The sequence below is a fragment of the Eufriesea mexicana genome, unplaced genomic scaffold, assembly GCF_001483705.2.
Source record: "Eufriesea mexicana isolate 0111107269 unplaced genomic scaffold, ASM148370v2 scaffold2143, whole genome shotgun sequence".
In the NCBI taxonomy this organism is placed as follows: domain Eukaryota; kingdom Metazoa; phylum Arthropoda; class Insecta; order Hymenoptera; family Apidae; genus Eufriesea; species Eufriesea mexicana.
This window is the reverse complement of record NW_016910297.1, coordinates 303690-323625: the sequence shown is the minus strand read 5'-3', so window position 1 is coordinate 323625 and position 19936 is coordinate 303690. Positions and strand designations below refer to the sequence as shown.

Genomic DNA, 19936 nt, shown 5'->3' with positions numbered 1-19936 from the left:
ATGTTTTAATTAATTAATAATCGTTAGATTTATCACTCTCTATCTTCATTGCATGTGTTTTATTTACAAGTAGAAAAATATGAGTAAAATCATTTCTGATATCGCTATTACTTTTTTTCGACTAGACTGTTCCTGTTTCATTTTTTGTTTTTCTTTTGTTTCCTTTTTTAAAGAGATGTGTCCAATTAGTGCTAAAATATTTTATGTTTATCTATATAATATAGAATGTAGGAACATAATGAATTTCCACCTTACATCAACTTTGCATTAGTTAATCAGTCACTAGCAAATAATAGAAACTTTTAAGAAATCTAAGGCAGTACATGCTTTTTCAAATTAGGCGTGAGTAATTTATAATGTGCTATTTCATTTCGTATTTAACAACATGTAAAAATAATAAATAAATAAATTGTGAATTAAATCTTTAATAAATTCTAAATCACTTTAGTAAAAGTTTATATTATTTTTTTTTTATTTATTGATTTTTTTCGTAAAACTGCTCACGCTTGTGCATAGAAGATATTCACCTATCTATTAAAAAAAAAAAAAATAATTATATGTGTAATAATCAAAATCGTAAATTATTCAGAAAAAAATACAATTTAGATGTCTCGTGGCTCATGAGGGGCGGGAAGTCGTTGCCACGATGGTTCAACACCCCAAATTTCACGAGCATATTCTGCAATTGTTCGATCCGATGAAAATTTGCCCGAGGAAGCTATATTATTAATCGCCATTTCTACCCATTTGCTTTCGTCCTGAAACAAAAAATTAAAATATAGAAAATAATAATTAAAATAATTGTTCAGAAAACTTTTTACGTATTTGGACATACCTGATAAACTTTGCTGACACGATCTTGTATTTTTATATAGCTCTCATAATCAGCAAATAGATAAAATCTGTCCCAGTTTAATAGAACATTTGCAATATCTTTAAATTCATCTGGATTATTAGGGCTGAAGAAACCACTCTGGATTTGATCAACACATTGTTTTAATTCTGGGATTCTATTATAATAATCATAAGCATTGTATCCTTTCTTCGTCAATGCTTCTACTTCATCGACAGTCATACCGAAAATGAATATATTATCATTACCCATTTCTTCAGCCATTTCTACGTTAGCACCGTCTAACGTACCAATAGTCAAAGCTCCGTTTAACTAAGATAATATAAAAAAAAAATTCACTTATTGCTATAAATTAAGTTCCACATTATTTTAATTTATTTTAATTTCATTTATTTTATTTTAAATATAATCATTATTTTAATTTAGCACTTACCATAAATTTCATATTTCCTGTACCGGAAGCTTCAGTACCAGCAGTAGAAATTTGTTCACTCAAATCTGCTGCTGGAATTATTTTTTCTGCTAACGTAACTCGATAATTTTCTAGGAAAATAAATTTTAATTTGTCGCCAACAATAGGATCGTTATTTATAACATTTCCTACGCTGCAAATTAGTTTTATAATTTTTTTGGCTAAATGATAACCGGGAGCAGCCTTTCCTCCGATCATCACCGTTCGAGGGACGAATGGTGTTGTTGGATCTTTTTTTATTCTATTATATAATGTGATCACGTGTAAGCAGTTCAAAAGTTGTCTTTTGTATTCGTGTATTCGCTTCACCTATTTTATCATATCATAAATTTAATATTAAATTTGCATACGAACATCTAATTAAGTTAATATAAATACCTGAATATCAAAAATGGAGGCAGGATTTACTTTAACTCCATAGTCTTTCTCAAGCATCTGCGTCAATTTTAATTTATTTTCTTGTTTTACTTTCATAACGCTACGTTGGAAGACTGGATCTTTGGCCCATTGTTTTAGTTGAGCAAGTTGTTCTAAATGTACTGTCCAATCACTGCCAATTTTCTAAATAGTAACGGGTAATAATTGGATGTTAAAGGAAGATTATAATCTAGGAATAATTTTTTAATAATACCTACTTCTTCAATGATGTCTGAAAGATTCGGGTTACATAAAAGAAGCCATCTTCGTGGTGTAATACCATTAGTTTTGTTTTGGAATTTTTCAGGCGTAAGTTCATAAAAGTCTTTGAATCTAAAATAATAATAAAATCAAAATTATTAAAAAAATATCTTTTACTACGAATACAATTAATTCAAATTAAAAATTTCAGAAGTACTTACACGCTCTGTTTTAAGATTTCTGAATGCAAAGCTGCGACACCGTTAATAGCATGACTGCCAACAATTGAAAGATGAGCCATGTTAACCCTTTTTTCACCTTCTTCCTCGATCAAAGACATGCGTCGAAGACGATCTACGTCTCCTGGATATTTAGCAGAAACATTTTGTAGATGAAGAAAATTAATATGATAAATAATTTGTAAATGTCTAGGAAGAATGCTTTCCAGCATGCTCGTTGGCCATCTTTCCAAAGCTTCGGGAAGCACTGTATGATTGGTATAAGCGCAGGTTCTCGTCGTAATGTCCCAAGCTTTTTCCCAAGAAAGACCTTCGACATCGATTAAAATTCTCATAAGTTCAGGAATAGCCAACGAAGGATGAGTGTCGTTCAATTGAATGGCCACTTTGTCGGGGAACATATCAAAGTCTGTTCTATGGTGTTCTTTCGAACCAAATTTACTAGCTTTATATCTATGAATTAACATTATAAGAAATTAGTTTTAATACAATTTATTGATGAGTAAATTTTGTAACTTATATAATAATAAGATGAATATGTGACAACCTTCGTATGATATCCTGAAGAGTGGCTGCCACCATAAAGTATTCTTGTTTCAGTCGCAATTCTTTGCCTTCGAAGAAATTGTCGTTGGGATATAGCACTCTGGAAATGTTCTCCGCCAAGTTGCGGTCAATTACGGCTTGGATGTAGTCACCATCATTGACTAAAAAAAAAAGAAAGAAATTTCTTTCCATGGAAATCTGTTTTAACCGATGATAATAAAATATAATATAAAAATTGCTTACAGAATTTCAAATTAAATTCTACGGGAGATTTGGCAGACCACAATCTGAGAGTATTAACAAAATTATTTTTGTATCCCGGTACGGGATTATCGTATGGCATCGCGAATACAACCTGACCGAAAGAAGAATATTTAAACCCTTATATTATTGATAACTTAGGTTTATTTAATTTATACTAACTTGAGTATTGACCCATTTCTTTCCTTCGGGAGTATCAATCACTTGTCCATAAAAATTTACTGGAAGCATAAATTCTGGTCTAGCCTTTTCCCATGGATTTCCATAACGCAACCAATCATCTGGTTCCTCCACCTGTTCTCCATTTTTTATTTTTTGTGCGAATATACCGTATTCATATCGAATACCATAACCATAGGCAGCTAGACCAAGAGTTGCCATACTGTCCAGGAAGCAAGCTGCAAGTCTTCCCAAACCTCCATTTCCTAAACCTGCATCCTCTTCAAGTTCTTCAAGTTCTTCGATGTCTAATCCCATCTATAATAAAAAATTAATTTTTAATTCTTTTCTTTTCTTATGTCTCTTACCGATAGTTTATTTTGAAGATTTTATTCAAAACAAACCTGATACATAGCTTCATCACAAGCACCTTGGATGCCCAAATTGATCATAGTGTTTTGAAGAGTCCTACCCATATAGTATTCCAAGGAGAGATAATAAACTCTCTAAAAAAAACATGATGAAGTAGATCAAAATATCACATGAAGTTTTAATTGTACAATCATTTTCAAGGATAAGTGATAATTTACTCAAAAAATTGAAGATTATATATTCAGTTATAGCAATGGAAGAAACAATGTTATCTCTGGCAGACATGTTAGATATTTTTCAAAGGAACGACGAACCGCAGTAAACATTGAACTATGATTCCATAAATTAAGAAAGTAATTGACCTCGTCTTCTAATAATGATCTATAACTTCAGTCTTATTCTGTATTCTATGCTTCGATTATGAGATCGGTTAACACAAATCTCATGTTATGCGGCAATTGATCTAACAAATAAAAATAAATTGAGCCAATGTTTTGAAATGATAGCAGCACGGAAGATGACGCCCATTTGAAATTGATCTTTATCGCGGTTAACGATTATTTCTAAATATTTTTCTACTCTTCCACGTGTACCAGAATTTATTTATAGTCGTGATGAAAACATCATGGCGTCTCTAGGAAAATTTGCTATTATTTCGTGCTTTGATAAAAATCCGCAAAAATTGACAAGAATCTTAGAAAGTAATAGATTTGAATTTATATATATATATATCGCAAATCATTATATATATCTTTTTACATCGATCTTGTCACATTCCTTTATTTTATATTTTTCTCGTTGAAATAAAACTGAAAAAAATATTGGAACTTTTTAATTATAAAAAATAGTACTATTATTATTCTTATTTTTTAAATAATAGTACTATTGTTTTTTTACTATTATATAATGCCTTTTTTTCACGATGTTTGATCATTGCTTAAAATTAATTACTCTTGTTATGATTTATAAATCGTTTATGAACTCTTAAAACTTTCACAAATCGTAATGGGAGCATGTCCAAAATTTGAATCGCTAGAGAATGTATTAAACGTGACTTCTCGGCTTTTAATAGTTGGATCACGTGATTCGAACTGTCCAAATAATTTCAGTAATTCCGTGTCATTAACGTCCTTATGAAGAAAACGTTGTTTATGGCGCCTTATTTTATACTTACATTTTCGAAATTTTTCTTAGCAATGCATGAAGTACCTTATGTATTAATCATAGAAATATATAAATTTAATCTTCCTTTCATTAATTTATTAATCCTCGTTCATCTATTTTGTTTTATATAAATATCGTATATGAATAATAGAACATTAGTCCATTTCGAAGAAAGACGTTGGTAATTTATACTTGTGTAAGAGTATAGTAGTACGTGTTGTGTATCTATACTGTACCAATTTTATTCCTGTCCGCCCACTCCTACAAATTTATGGGCGTCGGTCACTTCCTAGTCCCGTTTCTTTTTTTTGTTATCTCCTTTCTCGTTTCCTTCAATCCTATTAAGCTTCCCTTCCCTCGATTTTGACCCTCTTGCGATTTTTCCGCTTTTCCCCCTGTAGATACGATCTCCCTATTTCTTTACGTGATATTGCCTTTTATATTTCTTCCGCCTTCGCGTATCAAGAAACTTACTTTCCTCTTCTTTGGAGCAAATTTCATAAAATGTCCTAGTTACGCTTTGCAACTATTTTATGTGTATAAAATATGTAATAATCCAAAGAAAACTTTCTAGAATATATTTAAGTACATCGATGTTTCGTGGTCTAAAAATCGATCAACAGTTATAAACAAATATAATAATTTTTTAAAATAAAATTTTTATTATTGAGATTCTCCCAATAATTCCTATAATAAGTTATATTAAAAGATTCATGTCTTATAGTAGTTGATCAATGTACATAATGTTTCGTAAATTCGTAAACAATTATTAATTATCTATCGATGTTATTGGAATGCTATCACAGATGACAGCACTATCGACATCGTGACATTGCTTCGAAAAGAATGAAAACTGTTTGGCTTGAGACCTCAGGGTGAGACGATTATAAGGCCAACCAAAAATAGACACTGCAACGTGTTGCATCTTATATTTCGAAGGTTCATTGCAATATAGCGCTTCTATAAGTATAAATAGTACACATACATTTATTATCTTATAATTGGCTGCTCAATTTTCACAGTAGCTCGAACGTAGACATTCGTCGATAACTACTGCTATGTGTTGATTTGTTTCTAGGTTAATTGCGATTACGAGTCAAAATTACCTGTTATTTATGTATTTATATTTTAAAACTACTAACCAGCCGGAAGTCATTAACCAATATAGTAATGCAAGCCTTTTGTATTCAACTAGATAACGAATCACGAAGTTGTAAGGTTGTTGAGACAGAATCAATTCAATGTCATCAAACACATTCGTGGGGGCCATTAACCGTTGTTTCAGAAATGTGTCTTAGAAACAAAACAATAAGTATTAAACACGATTGAATAAATATGTCAATCAGCACGAAATAAGCGTGGAAATTCTACTTACCGGCAATCGTTAAGTGAGGATATATAATAGATGAAATTTATTATTAATTATTAGAATTATAATTTACATGCACAAATTAAAGATGAATGATTAGAAACACTAAGTGATAGGTAACCAAAATATACTTGTATGAACATACTTTTGGGTCTTTCTCGTAGTAGTATTGCTGAGTACGAATCCATCTAGAGACTAGGTTGTCCTTGACGCTGTGTGCCAAGGCGAAGAAATAATCCCTACTTGTAGCTACATTACGATCCTTTACGAGAGTATAATGTAGATGTCTATTAAAAGTTTTCTTGAAATTTCCCACATTCTCTACATCAACGATCCCGCGCACTGAAATTTGCTTCCTCTTCTCTTGATCTGCCGCTGAAGCTGACATTTCTGTTTGTTTATCTTTTCCTTTTCTTCACAATATGATGTTTATCAATGTAAAATTACTTTATGTACAATTTGTATTTTCTTGTTTCTATTACAGAAAGTCAATTTCGTACTCTAACACTTCAGATTTAATTCAAGTTCTTCTCGTTTTTGCGAATTTAGCTTTATTTTATTAATGAAATTCTTTTCATTAAATTTATCGTTATACACAGATGCAGAATTGAATTTTGAAGCTTTTCACTCATAGGCAGCGATACGTTGTGAATGTGGTGTAATAATGCTTCTATTATCGATACCGAAGGTTGTTGAGCACAATGACCGGTTTTCACGACACATGTACGAAAGCCGGTACTTAATAGATCCTCACGGGTTCGCTACCCACAGACGAATAACACGCGTACCACTGGCAATCTTTGAAGCGGTCACCTTGTATGAAGGTCGCGCATGCGCGTTATAAAAGTTTTGTCACATGATCTCTAACGGTAATACCGATCGGGTTACAAAGAATTAAATGCACTTTCCCGCCATCTATGATGATCCTTTTGTACTTGTTTACTTTAATTTTTTCTAGCGACGTATATACGAGTTTAATAACAGTTTTATTATGCTTTCAACAATATTATATAATGAAGTAATAAGTGTACTAAAATGTGTACTATTTTAAATAGAATAATTAGTTAATTTTCTTTTAATTTTGAAGGATAAAAAGAAACCAAACTTCGTAATTCAGTGTCTTATTTAATATAATTTATTTATAAATTAATCGTGCGGATGCAGATGCAATAATGAAAACGTCAATAAGCGATACGCGTATTACAATTTGCATTCTGAAAAAGATTCTTCTTCCATCTCTATCTATTTTTCTCGCATTTCTTTCCCATCGTAGTTGTCTTTTTTACGGACGTTATATTTTAAAGTAAAGATTAACGGTAGTACCCAATTAAATTTCATTGAGACTCTGTCAAATCGTATCATCGTAAGGAATCATGCAAATGAACCTTTATGCTTCGATACATCGATCAACGATGCAACACGATTTAAACAATTTCAAACGAAATTTCGGGTACTAGCGTCGATTTGTTTGGAACGATATTATAATAAAAATTCGCAATTCAGCCAACAACTTTCCATCATAATGTTTAACCATATAGTTACACTTAATAATATGATAGCGATAACTATATTATTCGAAGAAAAAATCTTCGAAAACGCCGAAGAAAAAACAGACGGCGCTACTTTTATTACTCTTCCATACTCACATACACACGCGTTCATTCATCATGTCCACTGTTTCTTAAAAGAATTGTTAATGAGCGATGATTCAGAAATCGATTGATATGCGGACCCACTAATAATTTCCAAAAAACTTACATTTTTAATCACTTGTTTACTGAAAATATATTACTGTCAAAATGAGGCACTTTTTAAATTGTTTTATTGTTGCAAGAAGAAGTCGATGATTTTAACAGTATTCAATCACCAAATATAAAAACAAATCTATTTAGGAAGTATAAATCATTAATAAATATATCAGAAAACTCATGATTGAAAAACTTGTATATTAGGTGTTAACTATATTAACTTGTCAGACTTTTATAACAATGCAAGTTTTAATTAGTTAAATTTCATTTTTTTTTTTTTTTTTAAATTACTGAACTATCAAAGAAAATCGACAGTACAACAAACATCACGTTCCTTTTCGAAGTTAATTTTCAATCACACATACATACATAAATTCCGAAAGCACTATACTTATTCACCTATAAACAATGTAACTAACTGAAACAAATTATTTTTTTTTTTACAAAATGTTTTAAAATAATAAAAGTTATTTTATTTTTTAAAGAATAAATTTTTAAATCTAATACTTATAAATTTCTACGTGTAAACTCAATAGAAAATTTTAAACCTTAAATATATCGAAAATCAATCGATTTTTAAATGAATAGTACTAATATATTATTTATAGTTATTTCAATTATTTCAAAAATAATCCAAAATATACAACATTCATAACATCATTAGCAACAAATAACAAACTTCTCAATTTCTGTATATTCTCATTCCTTTTTACTCTCTCTTTCACACTCACCATACATATGTAACTCATTCCTTCTTTTTTCTTTATAAAGCATTGATTTTTAAAGATAATCAGTTATGCATGAAGCAAAATTTTGTTATTTTTATAGGTTATATTTAATTGTTACTGTTAACGATTATCCTTCTTTTTGCTTATTTTTCCATGGTAGCAAAAAGAGCGAGAGGCTCCTGTCCAGACAATTCGTAAAAATTCATAATTTGTATTTACAATCATATAAACCTTGTTTCTTGATGTATTAATTTATATGAATTTTAGGTAAATATACGCAACACATATAAATAGAAAATTCTTAGAAGTACCAATTCAAAGTTAAAAACAATAGAAGTCAATAACTGTTTTTATTAGACCAAAATTAATGACAAAAAGAATGTAAATTGATATGCAACTAAAAGAAGTAAGTAGACAAAAATCCAGAGAACTGAGCTAAAATCACATATTGAAAAGAAAATATAATAAAAATTCTACATAAATCTTCGTTTAAAATAAATATTAAAACGGATTTTAGATCAGTTTCCGTTAATGAAATTATTTAGATTTTCAAAAATGAACAAAATTTATTAAAAACAAAAAAAGTTTTCATCTATCTCTAAGTTATCGACATTATTTCATCTTTAACATCTGGATATAGTCATATAGTATCATTGTCACACGTTCAATGTGTGTATATTGTATATTGTATATTGTTGTAGATTAAACAGCTTTATATCACGTTTATGTTATAACACTAATATTCAAGCAATATACATTTCAATTCAGAAGTCTTAAAGAGGGGAGACAAATCAATGACAAAATGATTTTTAAAACAAATTACTCTATCACCTCAAGTTATACACATGATCTTAATTATAAAAAAAGTGGATTTCTTTGAACAATTGCTCCTGTTCAAATGTCCAATTAGAAAAGGAAAAGAAAAAGAAAAAGAAATACAAGTCGTAAAGTGAAAACATCAAAATGTAAATGGGAAAAGAGAAAGCACCCCTCGCCATTTTCGTTCCAAAGATATTTCTCAGTAATTTCTAATGTAGAATTAAAAGAAATTTACTGGAACATAAAGATTAATCATGGCTAATCTCAATGGGACCGCATATCATTCTATGTTTGAAGAAGAAAGATCAGTTCGGACTGGTGTGGGAGAGTGCGAGGAAAAAAACAAAAAAGGGAAGAAAAATCAGGATACCCCTAAGAGACACACACATTGCACCGTTCATGATTTTTGCGTAGAGTACACCAAAGGGCTCTATTCGCCTCTTGTGTTGCAACGGATTAACATAATCGCTAAATGTTACTTCTTTCCGTTTATTTCGATTAACAGGGACAGCTTATAGATCCAGAAAAGGAAAACTCGTGTTACGACATCGTCGGACACTGAAATCCAGCTGTCGAACTTTAAAACATTGAGAAAAGTCACTTTTTTCTTTAATATCATGTGATCTTTTCTCGTTGTCCTTTCTCGTAGCAATGTTTTTCCCATTGCAATTTTTATTCATGTTTTCACTTCTTCTTTCTTTTGGAAATATTTCTTGTTTTAGGTAATTCTATTTCCCCTTTCTTTTCTTTACATATATATTTTGAATGCTTTTCCATTACAGTTTCTTGCAAAGCCATGCTTCTATTGTAACTACTTTTTTTACCATGTTTTATTTTCTCATATATAAGAATTTTAGAATTAAAAAAAATTACTTCGTTACTTTAAATCTTACAACGCTAAGAACTTTTTCCTTCTGCATCTTTTTATGATATATTATTTATAATATATATATTATACATATATATTATATATAATACATATACGTGTGTACATGCTTTGTGTGTACACGCACGCGCGCGCACGCACGTGTATGTGTGTGTGTTGTGTATGTATGTTTTTTCGCGTGTTTTCAGCATACTCTTTGTTTATCGCTATCGTTATATTAGTATTTCGTATTTCATTAATTCTCTGTTGTTTACTGTTCTTAACTATTCTGCGTTTTCTTGTAAATATTTTTCTCTTATCATTCTTCGTTTGAACTTCGTATATTTTGTTTTCTATTTCTTTTTTTAATTTCTTCTTTTCTTTCATATAATCTTTACGATTCTATCGAGTAACCGTTCTTTCTTTCGTTCCTGCGTGGATTCCGTAACTGTCCGACAAACTCGCTTAAGTTTATATTGCCCCCGCGTGATGATACGTATTTGTATTTATTCTTCCTTCTTTGGTTCTTTCTTACCAAATGGTATCGCAGCTTTCACTCTGAAACAATAATTAATAATTAATAAATACGTCTGTACAAAATCTAAATTCATTTCTTCAAAGTGCATGTAATTTTTTGTGTAACATATAGCTGTATGTGTACACAAAGATCATAGAAATCGATAATATGAAGGAAAACTGAACCATTCTCCATTTCTTAATTTAAAGAACCGATTCAAAACATTATTTTAATAGATTCCGTGTCGTGATACATATCTATTACTAACGCGATAATTGTAAATTACAATAGGGGGAACCATAAACGGTATCCATACTCTATGTTCGACATCAATCTACGTTAATATTTTATGCAACGAATGGTTAGTTATAGGGGGAACATATGCTACTTTCGGAGTGGAATACATCCAACGTAATACATGGATATCCTAGTCTATTTGGAGATAGATTATTTATCAAAGTATCATACGTATAGTATAGTCAATGAAACTTTGAGAAAAAATAAACCACTCCAATTATAGTATTCTATTCAATTTCATAAATTCAATTAGGATAGAATAATTCAGAATTGTCCGAGATTAAAATTTTTTCTGTTTTTATTATTTTAATCATTAAGTGTACTTACTTAGTAGTGATCTCGTTAAGCTTGCTTTTCACCACGGCTATATTCTGATCAATTTGTGCCTTATTTGTCTCGTAGACTTTCGGTAGTGTGAATAAGGCAACCACACCTATACGAAAAAATCAATTGATTATTATACGAATGTTAAACGATATATGAATCATAATATACATATTCCAAATATTGCAACAACTTTGATATTACATGACAAAAAGCAATAACTTCATTATACGTTTCAGTGTCGTTGTAGACACACCGGCAAATTAGAATTTACCCTCTTAATGCTGAATATTGAAATATTAATCCTATTGATATTTCTAGAAAGATATACCTACAACTATTTCTTATTTGTAGAAAGACAAAGCAGTCCTAAAAGTACCGCGATCGAATATATTTCGGACGTTAATAAAAAATAGTTCATTAATATGTTACGAATTTAATGTACCATCAGAATCATTCCACAAAATTATGAATAATTGTGAAATTTACCAATTATAATAAGAGTCATGCCATTGAACCAAGAGCCCACATAGGTGAAACACCAAAGAAAGATACCAAATTTCCAGGAGTCGATAAAGTCTTCGACAAAGAAGAGCCTACGAAGTTCGCTGACTCCTGCGTTGAAGTGGGCAATGGCCACATCTGCTACTTCATGCACCTTATCCGCGGGCAACGTTAAGTCCATTTCCAAAATTTTTCTAAAATTACAAACAATATGTCAGTATTAAATTATTTAATATTCAAAGGATCATATGTATGTTTCACTTTTTAGATAATCAAGAATTGTGTGTCTTACTTTTATGGATTTTTATCTATGAAACGAGAATACTTACTGGAAGGGATGCCCATCGGAAGTTTTCTGGATGGCTTGAAGGACAATGTTGTGAATCCTGAAGGCATTGGTGCATATAAGAACAAAAATAGAGGAATAAGCAAGAACGCTTATCAAGCTGAAATAGGCCAACGAAAGGAGCACTCCTAGTATGCAGCCGAACACGGGGCCTGATTTCTTCGGATCACGCCAATAAATTAGAGCTGCCACTAAAACAGAAAAGTACACCGTCATTAGAATCTTCAAATTCATAATTGCCTTATTCTCATTATGTAATCTATTACGATACTAGCTTTCACATTTCTACTGATTCGCAAATAACACAGATATCCATATAAGCAACAATAAAAATATATATCTGAATACCCATAACAGTCTTCAGGGAATATGGGTGTAGGATAGTATACATACAGAATATTTAGCTCTTGCTGAAATTGTTCACTGCTTTAGAAACAGAAGCTCCGTGTTTAAATATCATTTCTGTTCGAATTAATCAATGTTGAGACAGGATCAGAAGACTGATCAGGATCATAACAGAAACCCTAGCAATATCGTGCCATTTATTCAATATCTGAAGTGTATACTCGATACAGAACAAGTAGAACTTCCCGTTTTCGATGTTTCTCCACGAACACGTGCTCCTGAACCATATGTTAACGAGTATGACTAACAATGGAATCTTTTCCAGGGAAAAGGGCACTCACCGGTACCCACATCGGAGAACTCCTCGACGGGTGTTTTTAAATTGTTTCTTCGCACCATTTTCGATGAAGGAACAGAGACTATGATAAGAGAGGTTGATAGCGAAGAAAGGTAAGAAAGAACTGCCACCTCTTTCCGTGGTTTCGTTTGCACATAGAGTTCACTACATATCTCGCGATATTACGAACATATGTGTGCACGAGAATGGGCCAAGTGGGAGTGGGAAGCAGAGCGAGAAAACTGGAATGGGAAAAAGAGAAACAAAGGAAGCCAATGAAACAACAGGGAAAATAAAATAATAGTGGGAAGTGGAAGAGGAAAGATAACTCGGTAGAAATGCTTTATTAATCGCAATTAATGCGTCAGTGATCAAAATGAGAATCAAATGCGCATAATTTGAATGGATTTACAATGGTTACTTCAATGAGTCATTTTTATAGTAGGTAATTCTTCTAATTGTTAGGCGTGGGAAGGTCTTTTTTATTGTCTGCATTTCTGACGCGTAGATGTTTTGAGTTTAGTTCGAGATCAATTAGATATATCCAATTTCATAGATTTCTGGCGATTCTTAAACGGACACCATTTTAATAGCTTTGTATATTATTTCTGTTTGAAGTAGTGAAGATATGTCACGCAAATTATTAGTGTTCTCTAGTCAGACTTCTCTATTTATTTACATTGTTCAAATTTTCGAAAAATTATTAAATTAAAAAAAAAAATCTAAACTTGAAAGATTAGTATTGCCGGTCACTGGTGACCATAATTTTTGGTACAATTTATAAAGAATCGGATGTAATCTGAGCCAATTTTACTGGTACTTAACCCTTTCACTGCGCGACCTCGGAGTAATCCATTAACAGGGACGGCGCGTTATTTGAATGTCAGTTGCTGTGCTGCGCAGATCAGTGAGCAAAACAGTACTCGTAGATTTGATACCATTCTTAGGATTTAAAAAACAGTAATTGCAAATAAATTTAAAATATCCATTTCTTATTTATTTTAAGTACCTTTTTAAGCTATTTGAATTTACTTAATTCAACTTGCAGTTTTCTTCGATAATAGTGGATAATTAAATATAAAAGAAAAAACCCGAAATTGATAATGAGGAACAAATTCGTTTTAACATAACAACGACAAGCAATTTTAACATAATGAACGAATAAAGATAATAAAAAGGTAATAGAAACAATTTAATAATCATGACAACGATTCACTGAAAAATACTTTGAAACAATTGCGGATAGTTTAGTTACTATATTACATGGAACGATAAATTCCATGTTGAATCAATCGGTAAAATAGGGAAGGTGTTATAGGATAAAAATACAGACGGCGTATATTTACGCCTTTCGTATATATCGATGAACTTGCGAGGGTGTACTATACACCTTTCGTATATATTGATGGACTTGTGAGAGCGTGTATATGCGCCTTTCGTAGCGAAAGGGTTAAATGCATTCTCTTTTGCATCCTTTCATTGCTTTGCTCTTTAAAATTTCGAATATATTCACATCTGAGATAAAATTTAACATGTACCTGTACTGTAGATTCTCTAAGATTATTATATACGACATAAACGAATAATTAGTAAACTCTTTCAATCATTTTAGATATAGTAATCGAACCAAAATATATTACATGAACAATTAAAAATCTTATAAATCAGGAGCCTAGGTAATTCGTGTAATTACACCATAATTAAACATGCAAGAAACAATGATTAACGGTAGCGACCGATCGCGGACAGCCTTGAAGATACCCTAATAATAGAGAGCTAGTGGATTCTCGAATTTTGCCATCAGCTTTGTCTCTAATCCAAAAAGGACGCTCTATTAAACTATTTCCAAGGCCTCCTCAACGTCGTACGATTCTGCCAAACGAATTTATGTCATCTGTCCCAATTCCTGATTAAACAAATTCCATTTCGTTGAAAGTCCAGCTCCTTCAATCTAAAATTCATCGACGATCTCAAAAATGTGACTTCGACCTACCTGTAAGAGAGATTCGATAAAGGAATACGAAAAGAAGCAGACACTATAGCGTTTTATCGTTTTATTAACGAAGGTGACGCTTTCAAGAGACATATCAGTTGCAAAGAAACCATAATCGATGTAACGTGTCAACTGGAAGACTCTGTATGGAAAACTACGTGATATAATATGCCGGGGAATATATACGCACAAGTTGGATCTGTCATGTAACTGTGCATGAGCAGAATCTTAAAACTACAATATGTATTCCGAACATTTACTGTCCTATAGTTATGCTACTGTTATAGTCAACTGGCATCATCCATTAGGTACGTGTAAAGAATAATCTTCTTTATAACTGTATAGACTTCATTTAAAAATTTTGTCATTAATCTTTCCACAGTGATGCATTATTGACGAATAAGATGACGAGTAAGGAAGAAATTTGGAAGTTTTATTTTATAAAATATTTTTCGTACCACGTACCACAGTGTAATGATAAAAATACGGAACTATCGTCAGAAGAATCCTACGTAACACACTTTTCATCGAGTAATGTTCAATTGTTCACGTCCTCCAGACGCATCAAACTATTAAAGAGTTCAATCACAATCGGAGTTGGAGCTTATCCAGACATGAACACAGATCATTAGAGCCAAAAAGACAGAGACATGTCGCTTACAAGCATTATATGTCGAAGGAAAAAGACAGAGGGAAACGGTCGGGTGCGGTTTGGCGGTAGAAAATCAATAAGTTGTCTCCGGTAGTGCGACGCCCGGCGTCGCAGTGTCGGCCGTTGCCTCAACGTCCCTTACTATTCCCAGAAATATACCTGCTAACGGATATTCTACCCTCGGCAAATTCACCCTCCGTTTGCTCTTTTCCCTGCAGGGGAAATTACATACTACGTCTCGACTCAAAATGACGATCTTCCTTTTTCCACCCAGCACTAAACGCGAAGCTTCCTCGATTATTGACCAAACTGTTCACCATCCCAGGAAATGACTATTCCGTTGTTCAAAATTTTATCAACGCGAAGAAGAATATTTTTAGGACAACGTGAAGCGATTTTTTCAAGAAGCAGATTAAATCCCGGCCCTCAGCTTCCGATGGAGCTGTCGCATTGCGTCAGCAGAGTAGCTTCAGGCTTGGAAAGTTTCACGAATAGGGATTGATTCTCTCCTAAGATGAAATCTGACAAAGAATTCGATTCTTTCAGCGAGCTGGATCGCGTCCAAGCGCTAAAAGTAACACTGTTTCAAAGCAAACAGTGCAATGCACCGATCTTGCGAGTACTCGAGAAGAATCGTTCAATCACAAGACACAAAGTGTCCCCTTGCTAATTGCCATCGCAATTACCGAGAAATTCTTCAGGCACGATTTCCATGGTCCTCATTAAGTCTATTTCTAAATGAGCAAATAACCTATAAATTAACCTCGACGTATTTTAGAAATTGCGAATATTAATTTAAAACTCATTTTTCCAACTATTTGGATAACCAACGATTAATATCCGCTATTTATTACGTTCCTTTCCAGTACTTTATCCGAGTATCTCGGCAATTTAATTCATTTCTCCAAAGATCTCTATCAAATTGCAAACCTAACCTAAAAGAATCCGTCTGATCATCGTGATCTTTAAAAGACTTCATCCTTCCATCATCGTGTAATCACTTTCGGAAGTAAGGAGTGACTCGTCATATTCTTCGAAATACCATTCCGAGACTAGAAATCTCAGCCCGGTTATAACCGGTCGTAAAAATCATTAACTTTTCCAAAAGCCCCCACCCCGATGTTCTAGCGTAACCACGTCTGCGCAGCTTCTTTCATAAATTGGCAACCTGTCAACGTCCGCGAACAGCGTACCTGCCGTCGAATCGCTTCAGATTCGAACAACCCTTTCGGCTCTTACTCACGTTCCTCCCTCGTGATGGCCATGTCTCCGTCTGCTTCTTCTTCCCTCCTCTAGAAGCTCGAGGAACACCGAAGAGAGAAGACGGCTCGAGGATAAACCGTATATACCGTGAAGAAATCGAATGGAGAAATCGACGAGGAAACGCGGTACACACTCCGCGGTAGAGATAGACTGTGGTCTCGTCGAGGGAAAAGCGAGAGTTCCCTTCGAGATTTCTGGCAGAGCACCAACAGCCTCGAACCCGGCTGGATACTATATTTAACCCCGGCTACGGTCGCCAATCGTCTCCGGCTTTTTTGGATTCTAACCGCGACACGGATCCGTTCGAGATTTCAATGAACGGGAACAAAGGAGAAAATACCGTTGTAAGAATGTAAGAAGCTAGTTTAGCCGGTTTTCGGGAAATTGGAACATCAACGACAAATAGGTAGGGCGAACGATAGGATGCGATCACGGCGCCATCTTGCTTGCTGACCGAGACCTGAATTAGGAGTAACACGGGGAATGCCTTGGTACGATCGAAACGTAGGCACTTAGCTCTGAATAGATTGGAAGCGGATGTTTTGATCAGAGAAGATATTTTTCGGCTGCCCGATGGCGCATAACGCTTTTCCCCTGACGCAGTTTTCTCAATGAAAATTTCTTGCGCAGTAGAGGCATTGAGTCGTAGACGATTTTTCGGATCCCTTAAGAAGATTTGACAGCAAATAGTGACTCCATAGTATGGTATAAGAACGAAGCCTTAATATGGAATATATTTTACTAACAAACATAACCTATTTGAGTAACTTTGCAGTTGCTTGAATAGTTACCAACCAAATGAATCATACTCGAACTATGAGCATTTAACAAAAATTAACGAGGTATCTCGCGTCGCGAAAATTAATATGATAAAATCTTTTAGATCTATTTAGCAACAGCGTGAAAATAAAACTTTACAGAATGATATAGCAAAATGAAATATTCGTAATAAACGATAAACAGGATTTAGATTTAGCATAAGTTATCCAACGCAAAAGTTTCCTAGTCGCAAGCCAGACTCGAAGCAGCTAATCCGTGCTGGTAGCTTTATCCACAGTCGTCAAGGAAGTTAACCAATCGAGATACGGAACTCCAGAAGCGGATCCAAACTGTGTACAACACCTGTATAAATCTTGTACAATTGTTGGATCGACACTCCGAGTATAAGAATCGAATCATCGCGTCGAAATGCAAAAGGAACTAATACCAGAGGAGTCTATGGAGATTCATAGCCATGTCATCGAACCTTGGGGGATCAATATTATTTCGATATCGTTCACGAAAGCAATTCTCCAACAATAGACACATCTCTGGCTTCCTCGATACTCTTCACGAGGTACTTGACCCATACACATATACACAGACTGCTCTCGTTTTACAGTTTCTAAAGGGAAAATCAATACTACTAGCACTCGAGGGGACAAAGGAGCTAGATTGTAAGTACCATCTAGGAGTCTAGATGGTGCCAATTTTCCTGAAATTACACCGAGAATAGGATGAAATACTCATCATTGCTATCATACGCCAGTAACTAGAATTTTTAACTCTCTAAAAATTTCCTTCTCCTAAATTATTTGCTAAAGAGTCAAGTAATTACATCCAAGTTACAACTCGAGCTCCTATCTTACATTTCCCTTATTACCTACATTTTTCGCTACATTTATCTGAGTATTAATTAAGAGCAATAAGATTGAAAAAACTCGACGAAATATCTATTTATAAAATTTAAGAGCTTCGTCGAGATTAATGAGATTTACTACCGTGTAAAGAGAATACTGATAAAATTCGAATAAATTTTTGTTTCGGCCGTCATCTTTATCGAGAGATTAGAGGAGAAAGTTAGGTAATGACCTCAAATTTTTGGATGATAATGTATTACATTATGACATACGAATGAGACACATTGGAGCATATAAAGACAAGACTTGGCCGTGCTCTTAGGAGAAGGTTCAGAAGAAGTTACCTATTGTCCAGCAAAAGTGATGCATTCATAGCTGATCTTGCGCTTTGAGAACGCATCGTTAAACTTTGCGACGAGAATGACGTTTCAGAAACAGCATACGATCATTTTATTTGCGGGACAGCGGTTCTCAAGGATTTTACAGCAACTGCATTTTCATTGTTTAGCGAAGCAAAACGATTCGAAGGAATTGTCTCTTACTCGAGCGGAAATGTCTGCGAGTTTTGCTACCAATTTATTGGTAATATGTACAATACGAAGAAGAAAGGAGAGGACAAAAGAACGTTTAATAATAGACATTTAATCTTACTGAGGAAGTTCTACAGACGGTACAAAGGTCTTTCAAAAATGAAGCAAGGCTTTCACGATAGTTCGTCCGATACAAATAGTCTGAGTCATTTTCACTATCTGCCTATTAGATTTATTATTGTTTCCTGTCAAATTTCGAATCAAATTCGATGACAAATGGGAAATCTAATCTAGGAGAAACAGTACAGAGATCCCATTGGATATATGAATTTTAATTATTGAACACTCTGTTTAACAATAAACTAGCCTTAACGTGGCTTTATATCAAATTTCCCACGATTTCCTTAACGTAAAAAATATTTTTTGGTCAAATTTGTCTCATATTCTCTCATAACTTCCTATACTGGAAATTAAACCTGACACAATCAATGAAATGACACAATGTCTTTTATTAAAAAGTTTTTGTATCTACTATTTAGCATTTACTATCTACTACACTTACTATTTATAGCAAACACTTCTATAAACTCCAGGTGAGTCATACTGTATACGGTAAGTAAATTACAAACAGCTTTCTTTACCACTTTCCTTCCTTTTTATGTCTACTTTATATTGCAAGCACAAAACACATATACAAAAAAAAAAGAAAAGAAAAGAAACTTGACAATACAGGAGACACATGTACGTATAAAATTGTCGAACACACAAATATAAAAGCAAATGGACGGACATCGACATCGAGCTTGGTGTCTTACCTTGTGGGTTCAGTCTATCGGGGTTAAACCATGCGCCTGTAAAGAACAGAGTCGAATTGTTAATTCACGTGATCGATACAGATCTAGATAACTACTCTACGATGATCTATGAGAAATGAATGAATGACAACAGAAGAAATTCTCGATATTGTGTAATTAAAAAAAAAGAAAAAAAAAAAAA

General features: G+C 33.1%; 2 protein-coding genes across 5 annotated transcripts in view; both read right to left on the bottom strand.

The window, feature by feature from the left end:
• Positions 1–353: 353 nt before the first annotated feature.
• Positions 354–6459, bottom strand: Glyp (glycogen phosphorylase). Its single transcript, XM_017903384.1, has 11 exons — positions 6199–6459; positions 3553–3654; positions 3152–3466; positions 2972–3083; positions 2730–2889; positions 2165–2635; positions 1961–2075; positions 1704–1886; positions 1287–1634; positions 836–1165; positions 354–758 (listed from the first exon to the last, which is right to left on the bottom strand). Exons 1-11 carry the CDS (start codon positions 6439–6441, stop codon positions 603–605), a joined length of 2535 nt encoding a protein of 844 aa, XP_017758873.1. The 5' UTR covers positions 6442–6459; the 3' UTR covers positions 354–602.
• Positions 6460–10506: 4047 nt separating this feature from the next.
• Rtnl1 (reticulon) overlaps positions 10507–19936 on the bottom strand; it is a 16291-nt gene continuing 6861 nt past the window's right edge. For 3 of the 4 annotated variants that reach the window (XM_017903380.1, XM_017903381.1, XM_017903382.1), the window contains 5 exons: positions 19756–19791; positions 12185–12392; positions 11841–12049; positions 11355–11460; positions 10507–10771 (listed from right to left, as the gene is read on the bottom strand). In XM_017903380.1, coding sequence (XP_017758869.1) covers positions 10720–10771; positions 11355–11460; positions 11841–12049; positions 12185–12392; positions 19756–19791 — 611 coding nt within the window. In that variant the 3' untranslated portion in view covers positions 10507–10719. Of the gene's footprint in view, positions 10772–11354; positions 11461–11840; positions 12050–12184; positions 12393–16771; positions 16966–19755; positions 19792–19936 lie in introns of those variants that run through there. The other variant, XM_017903383.1, reaches the window with a different exon arrangement.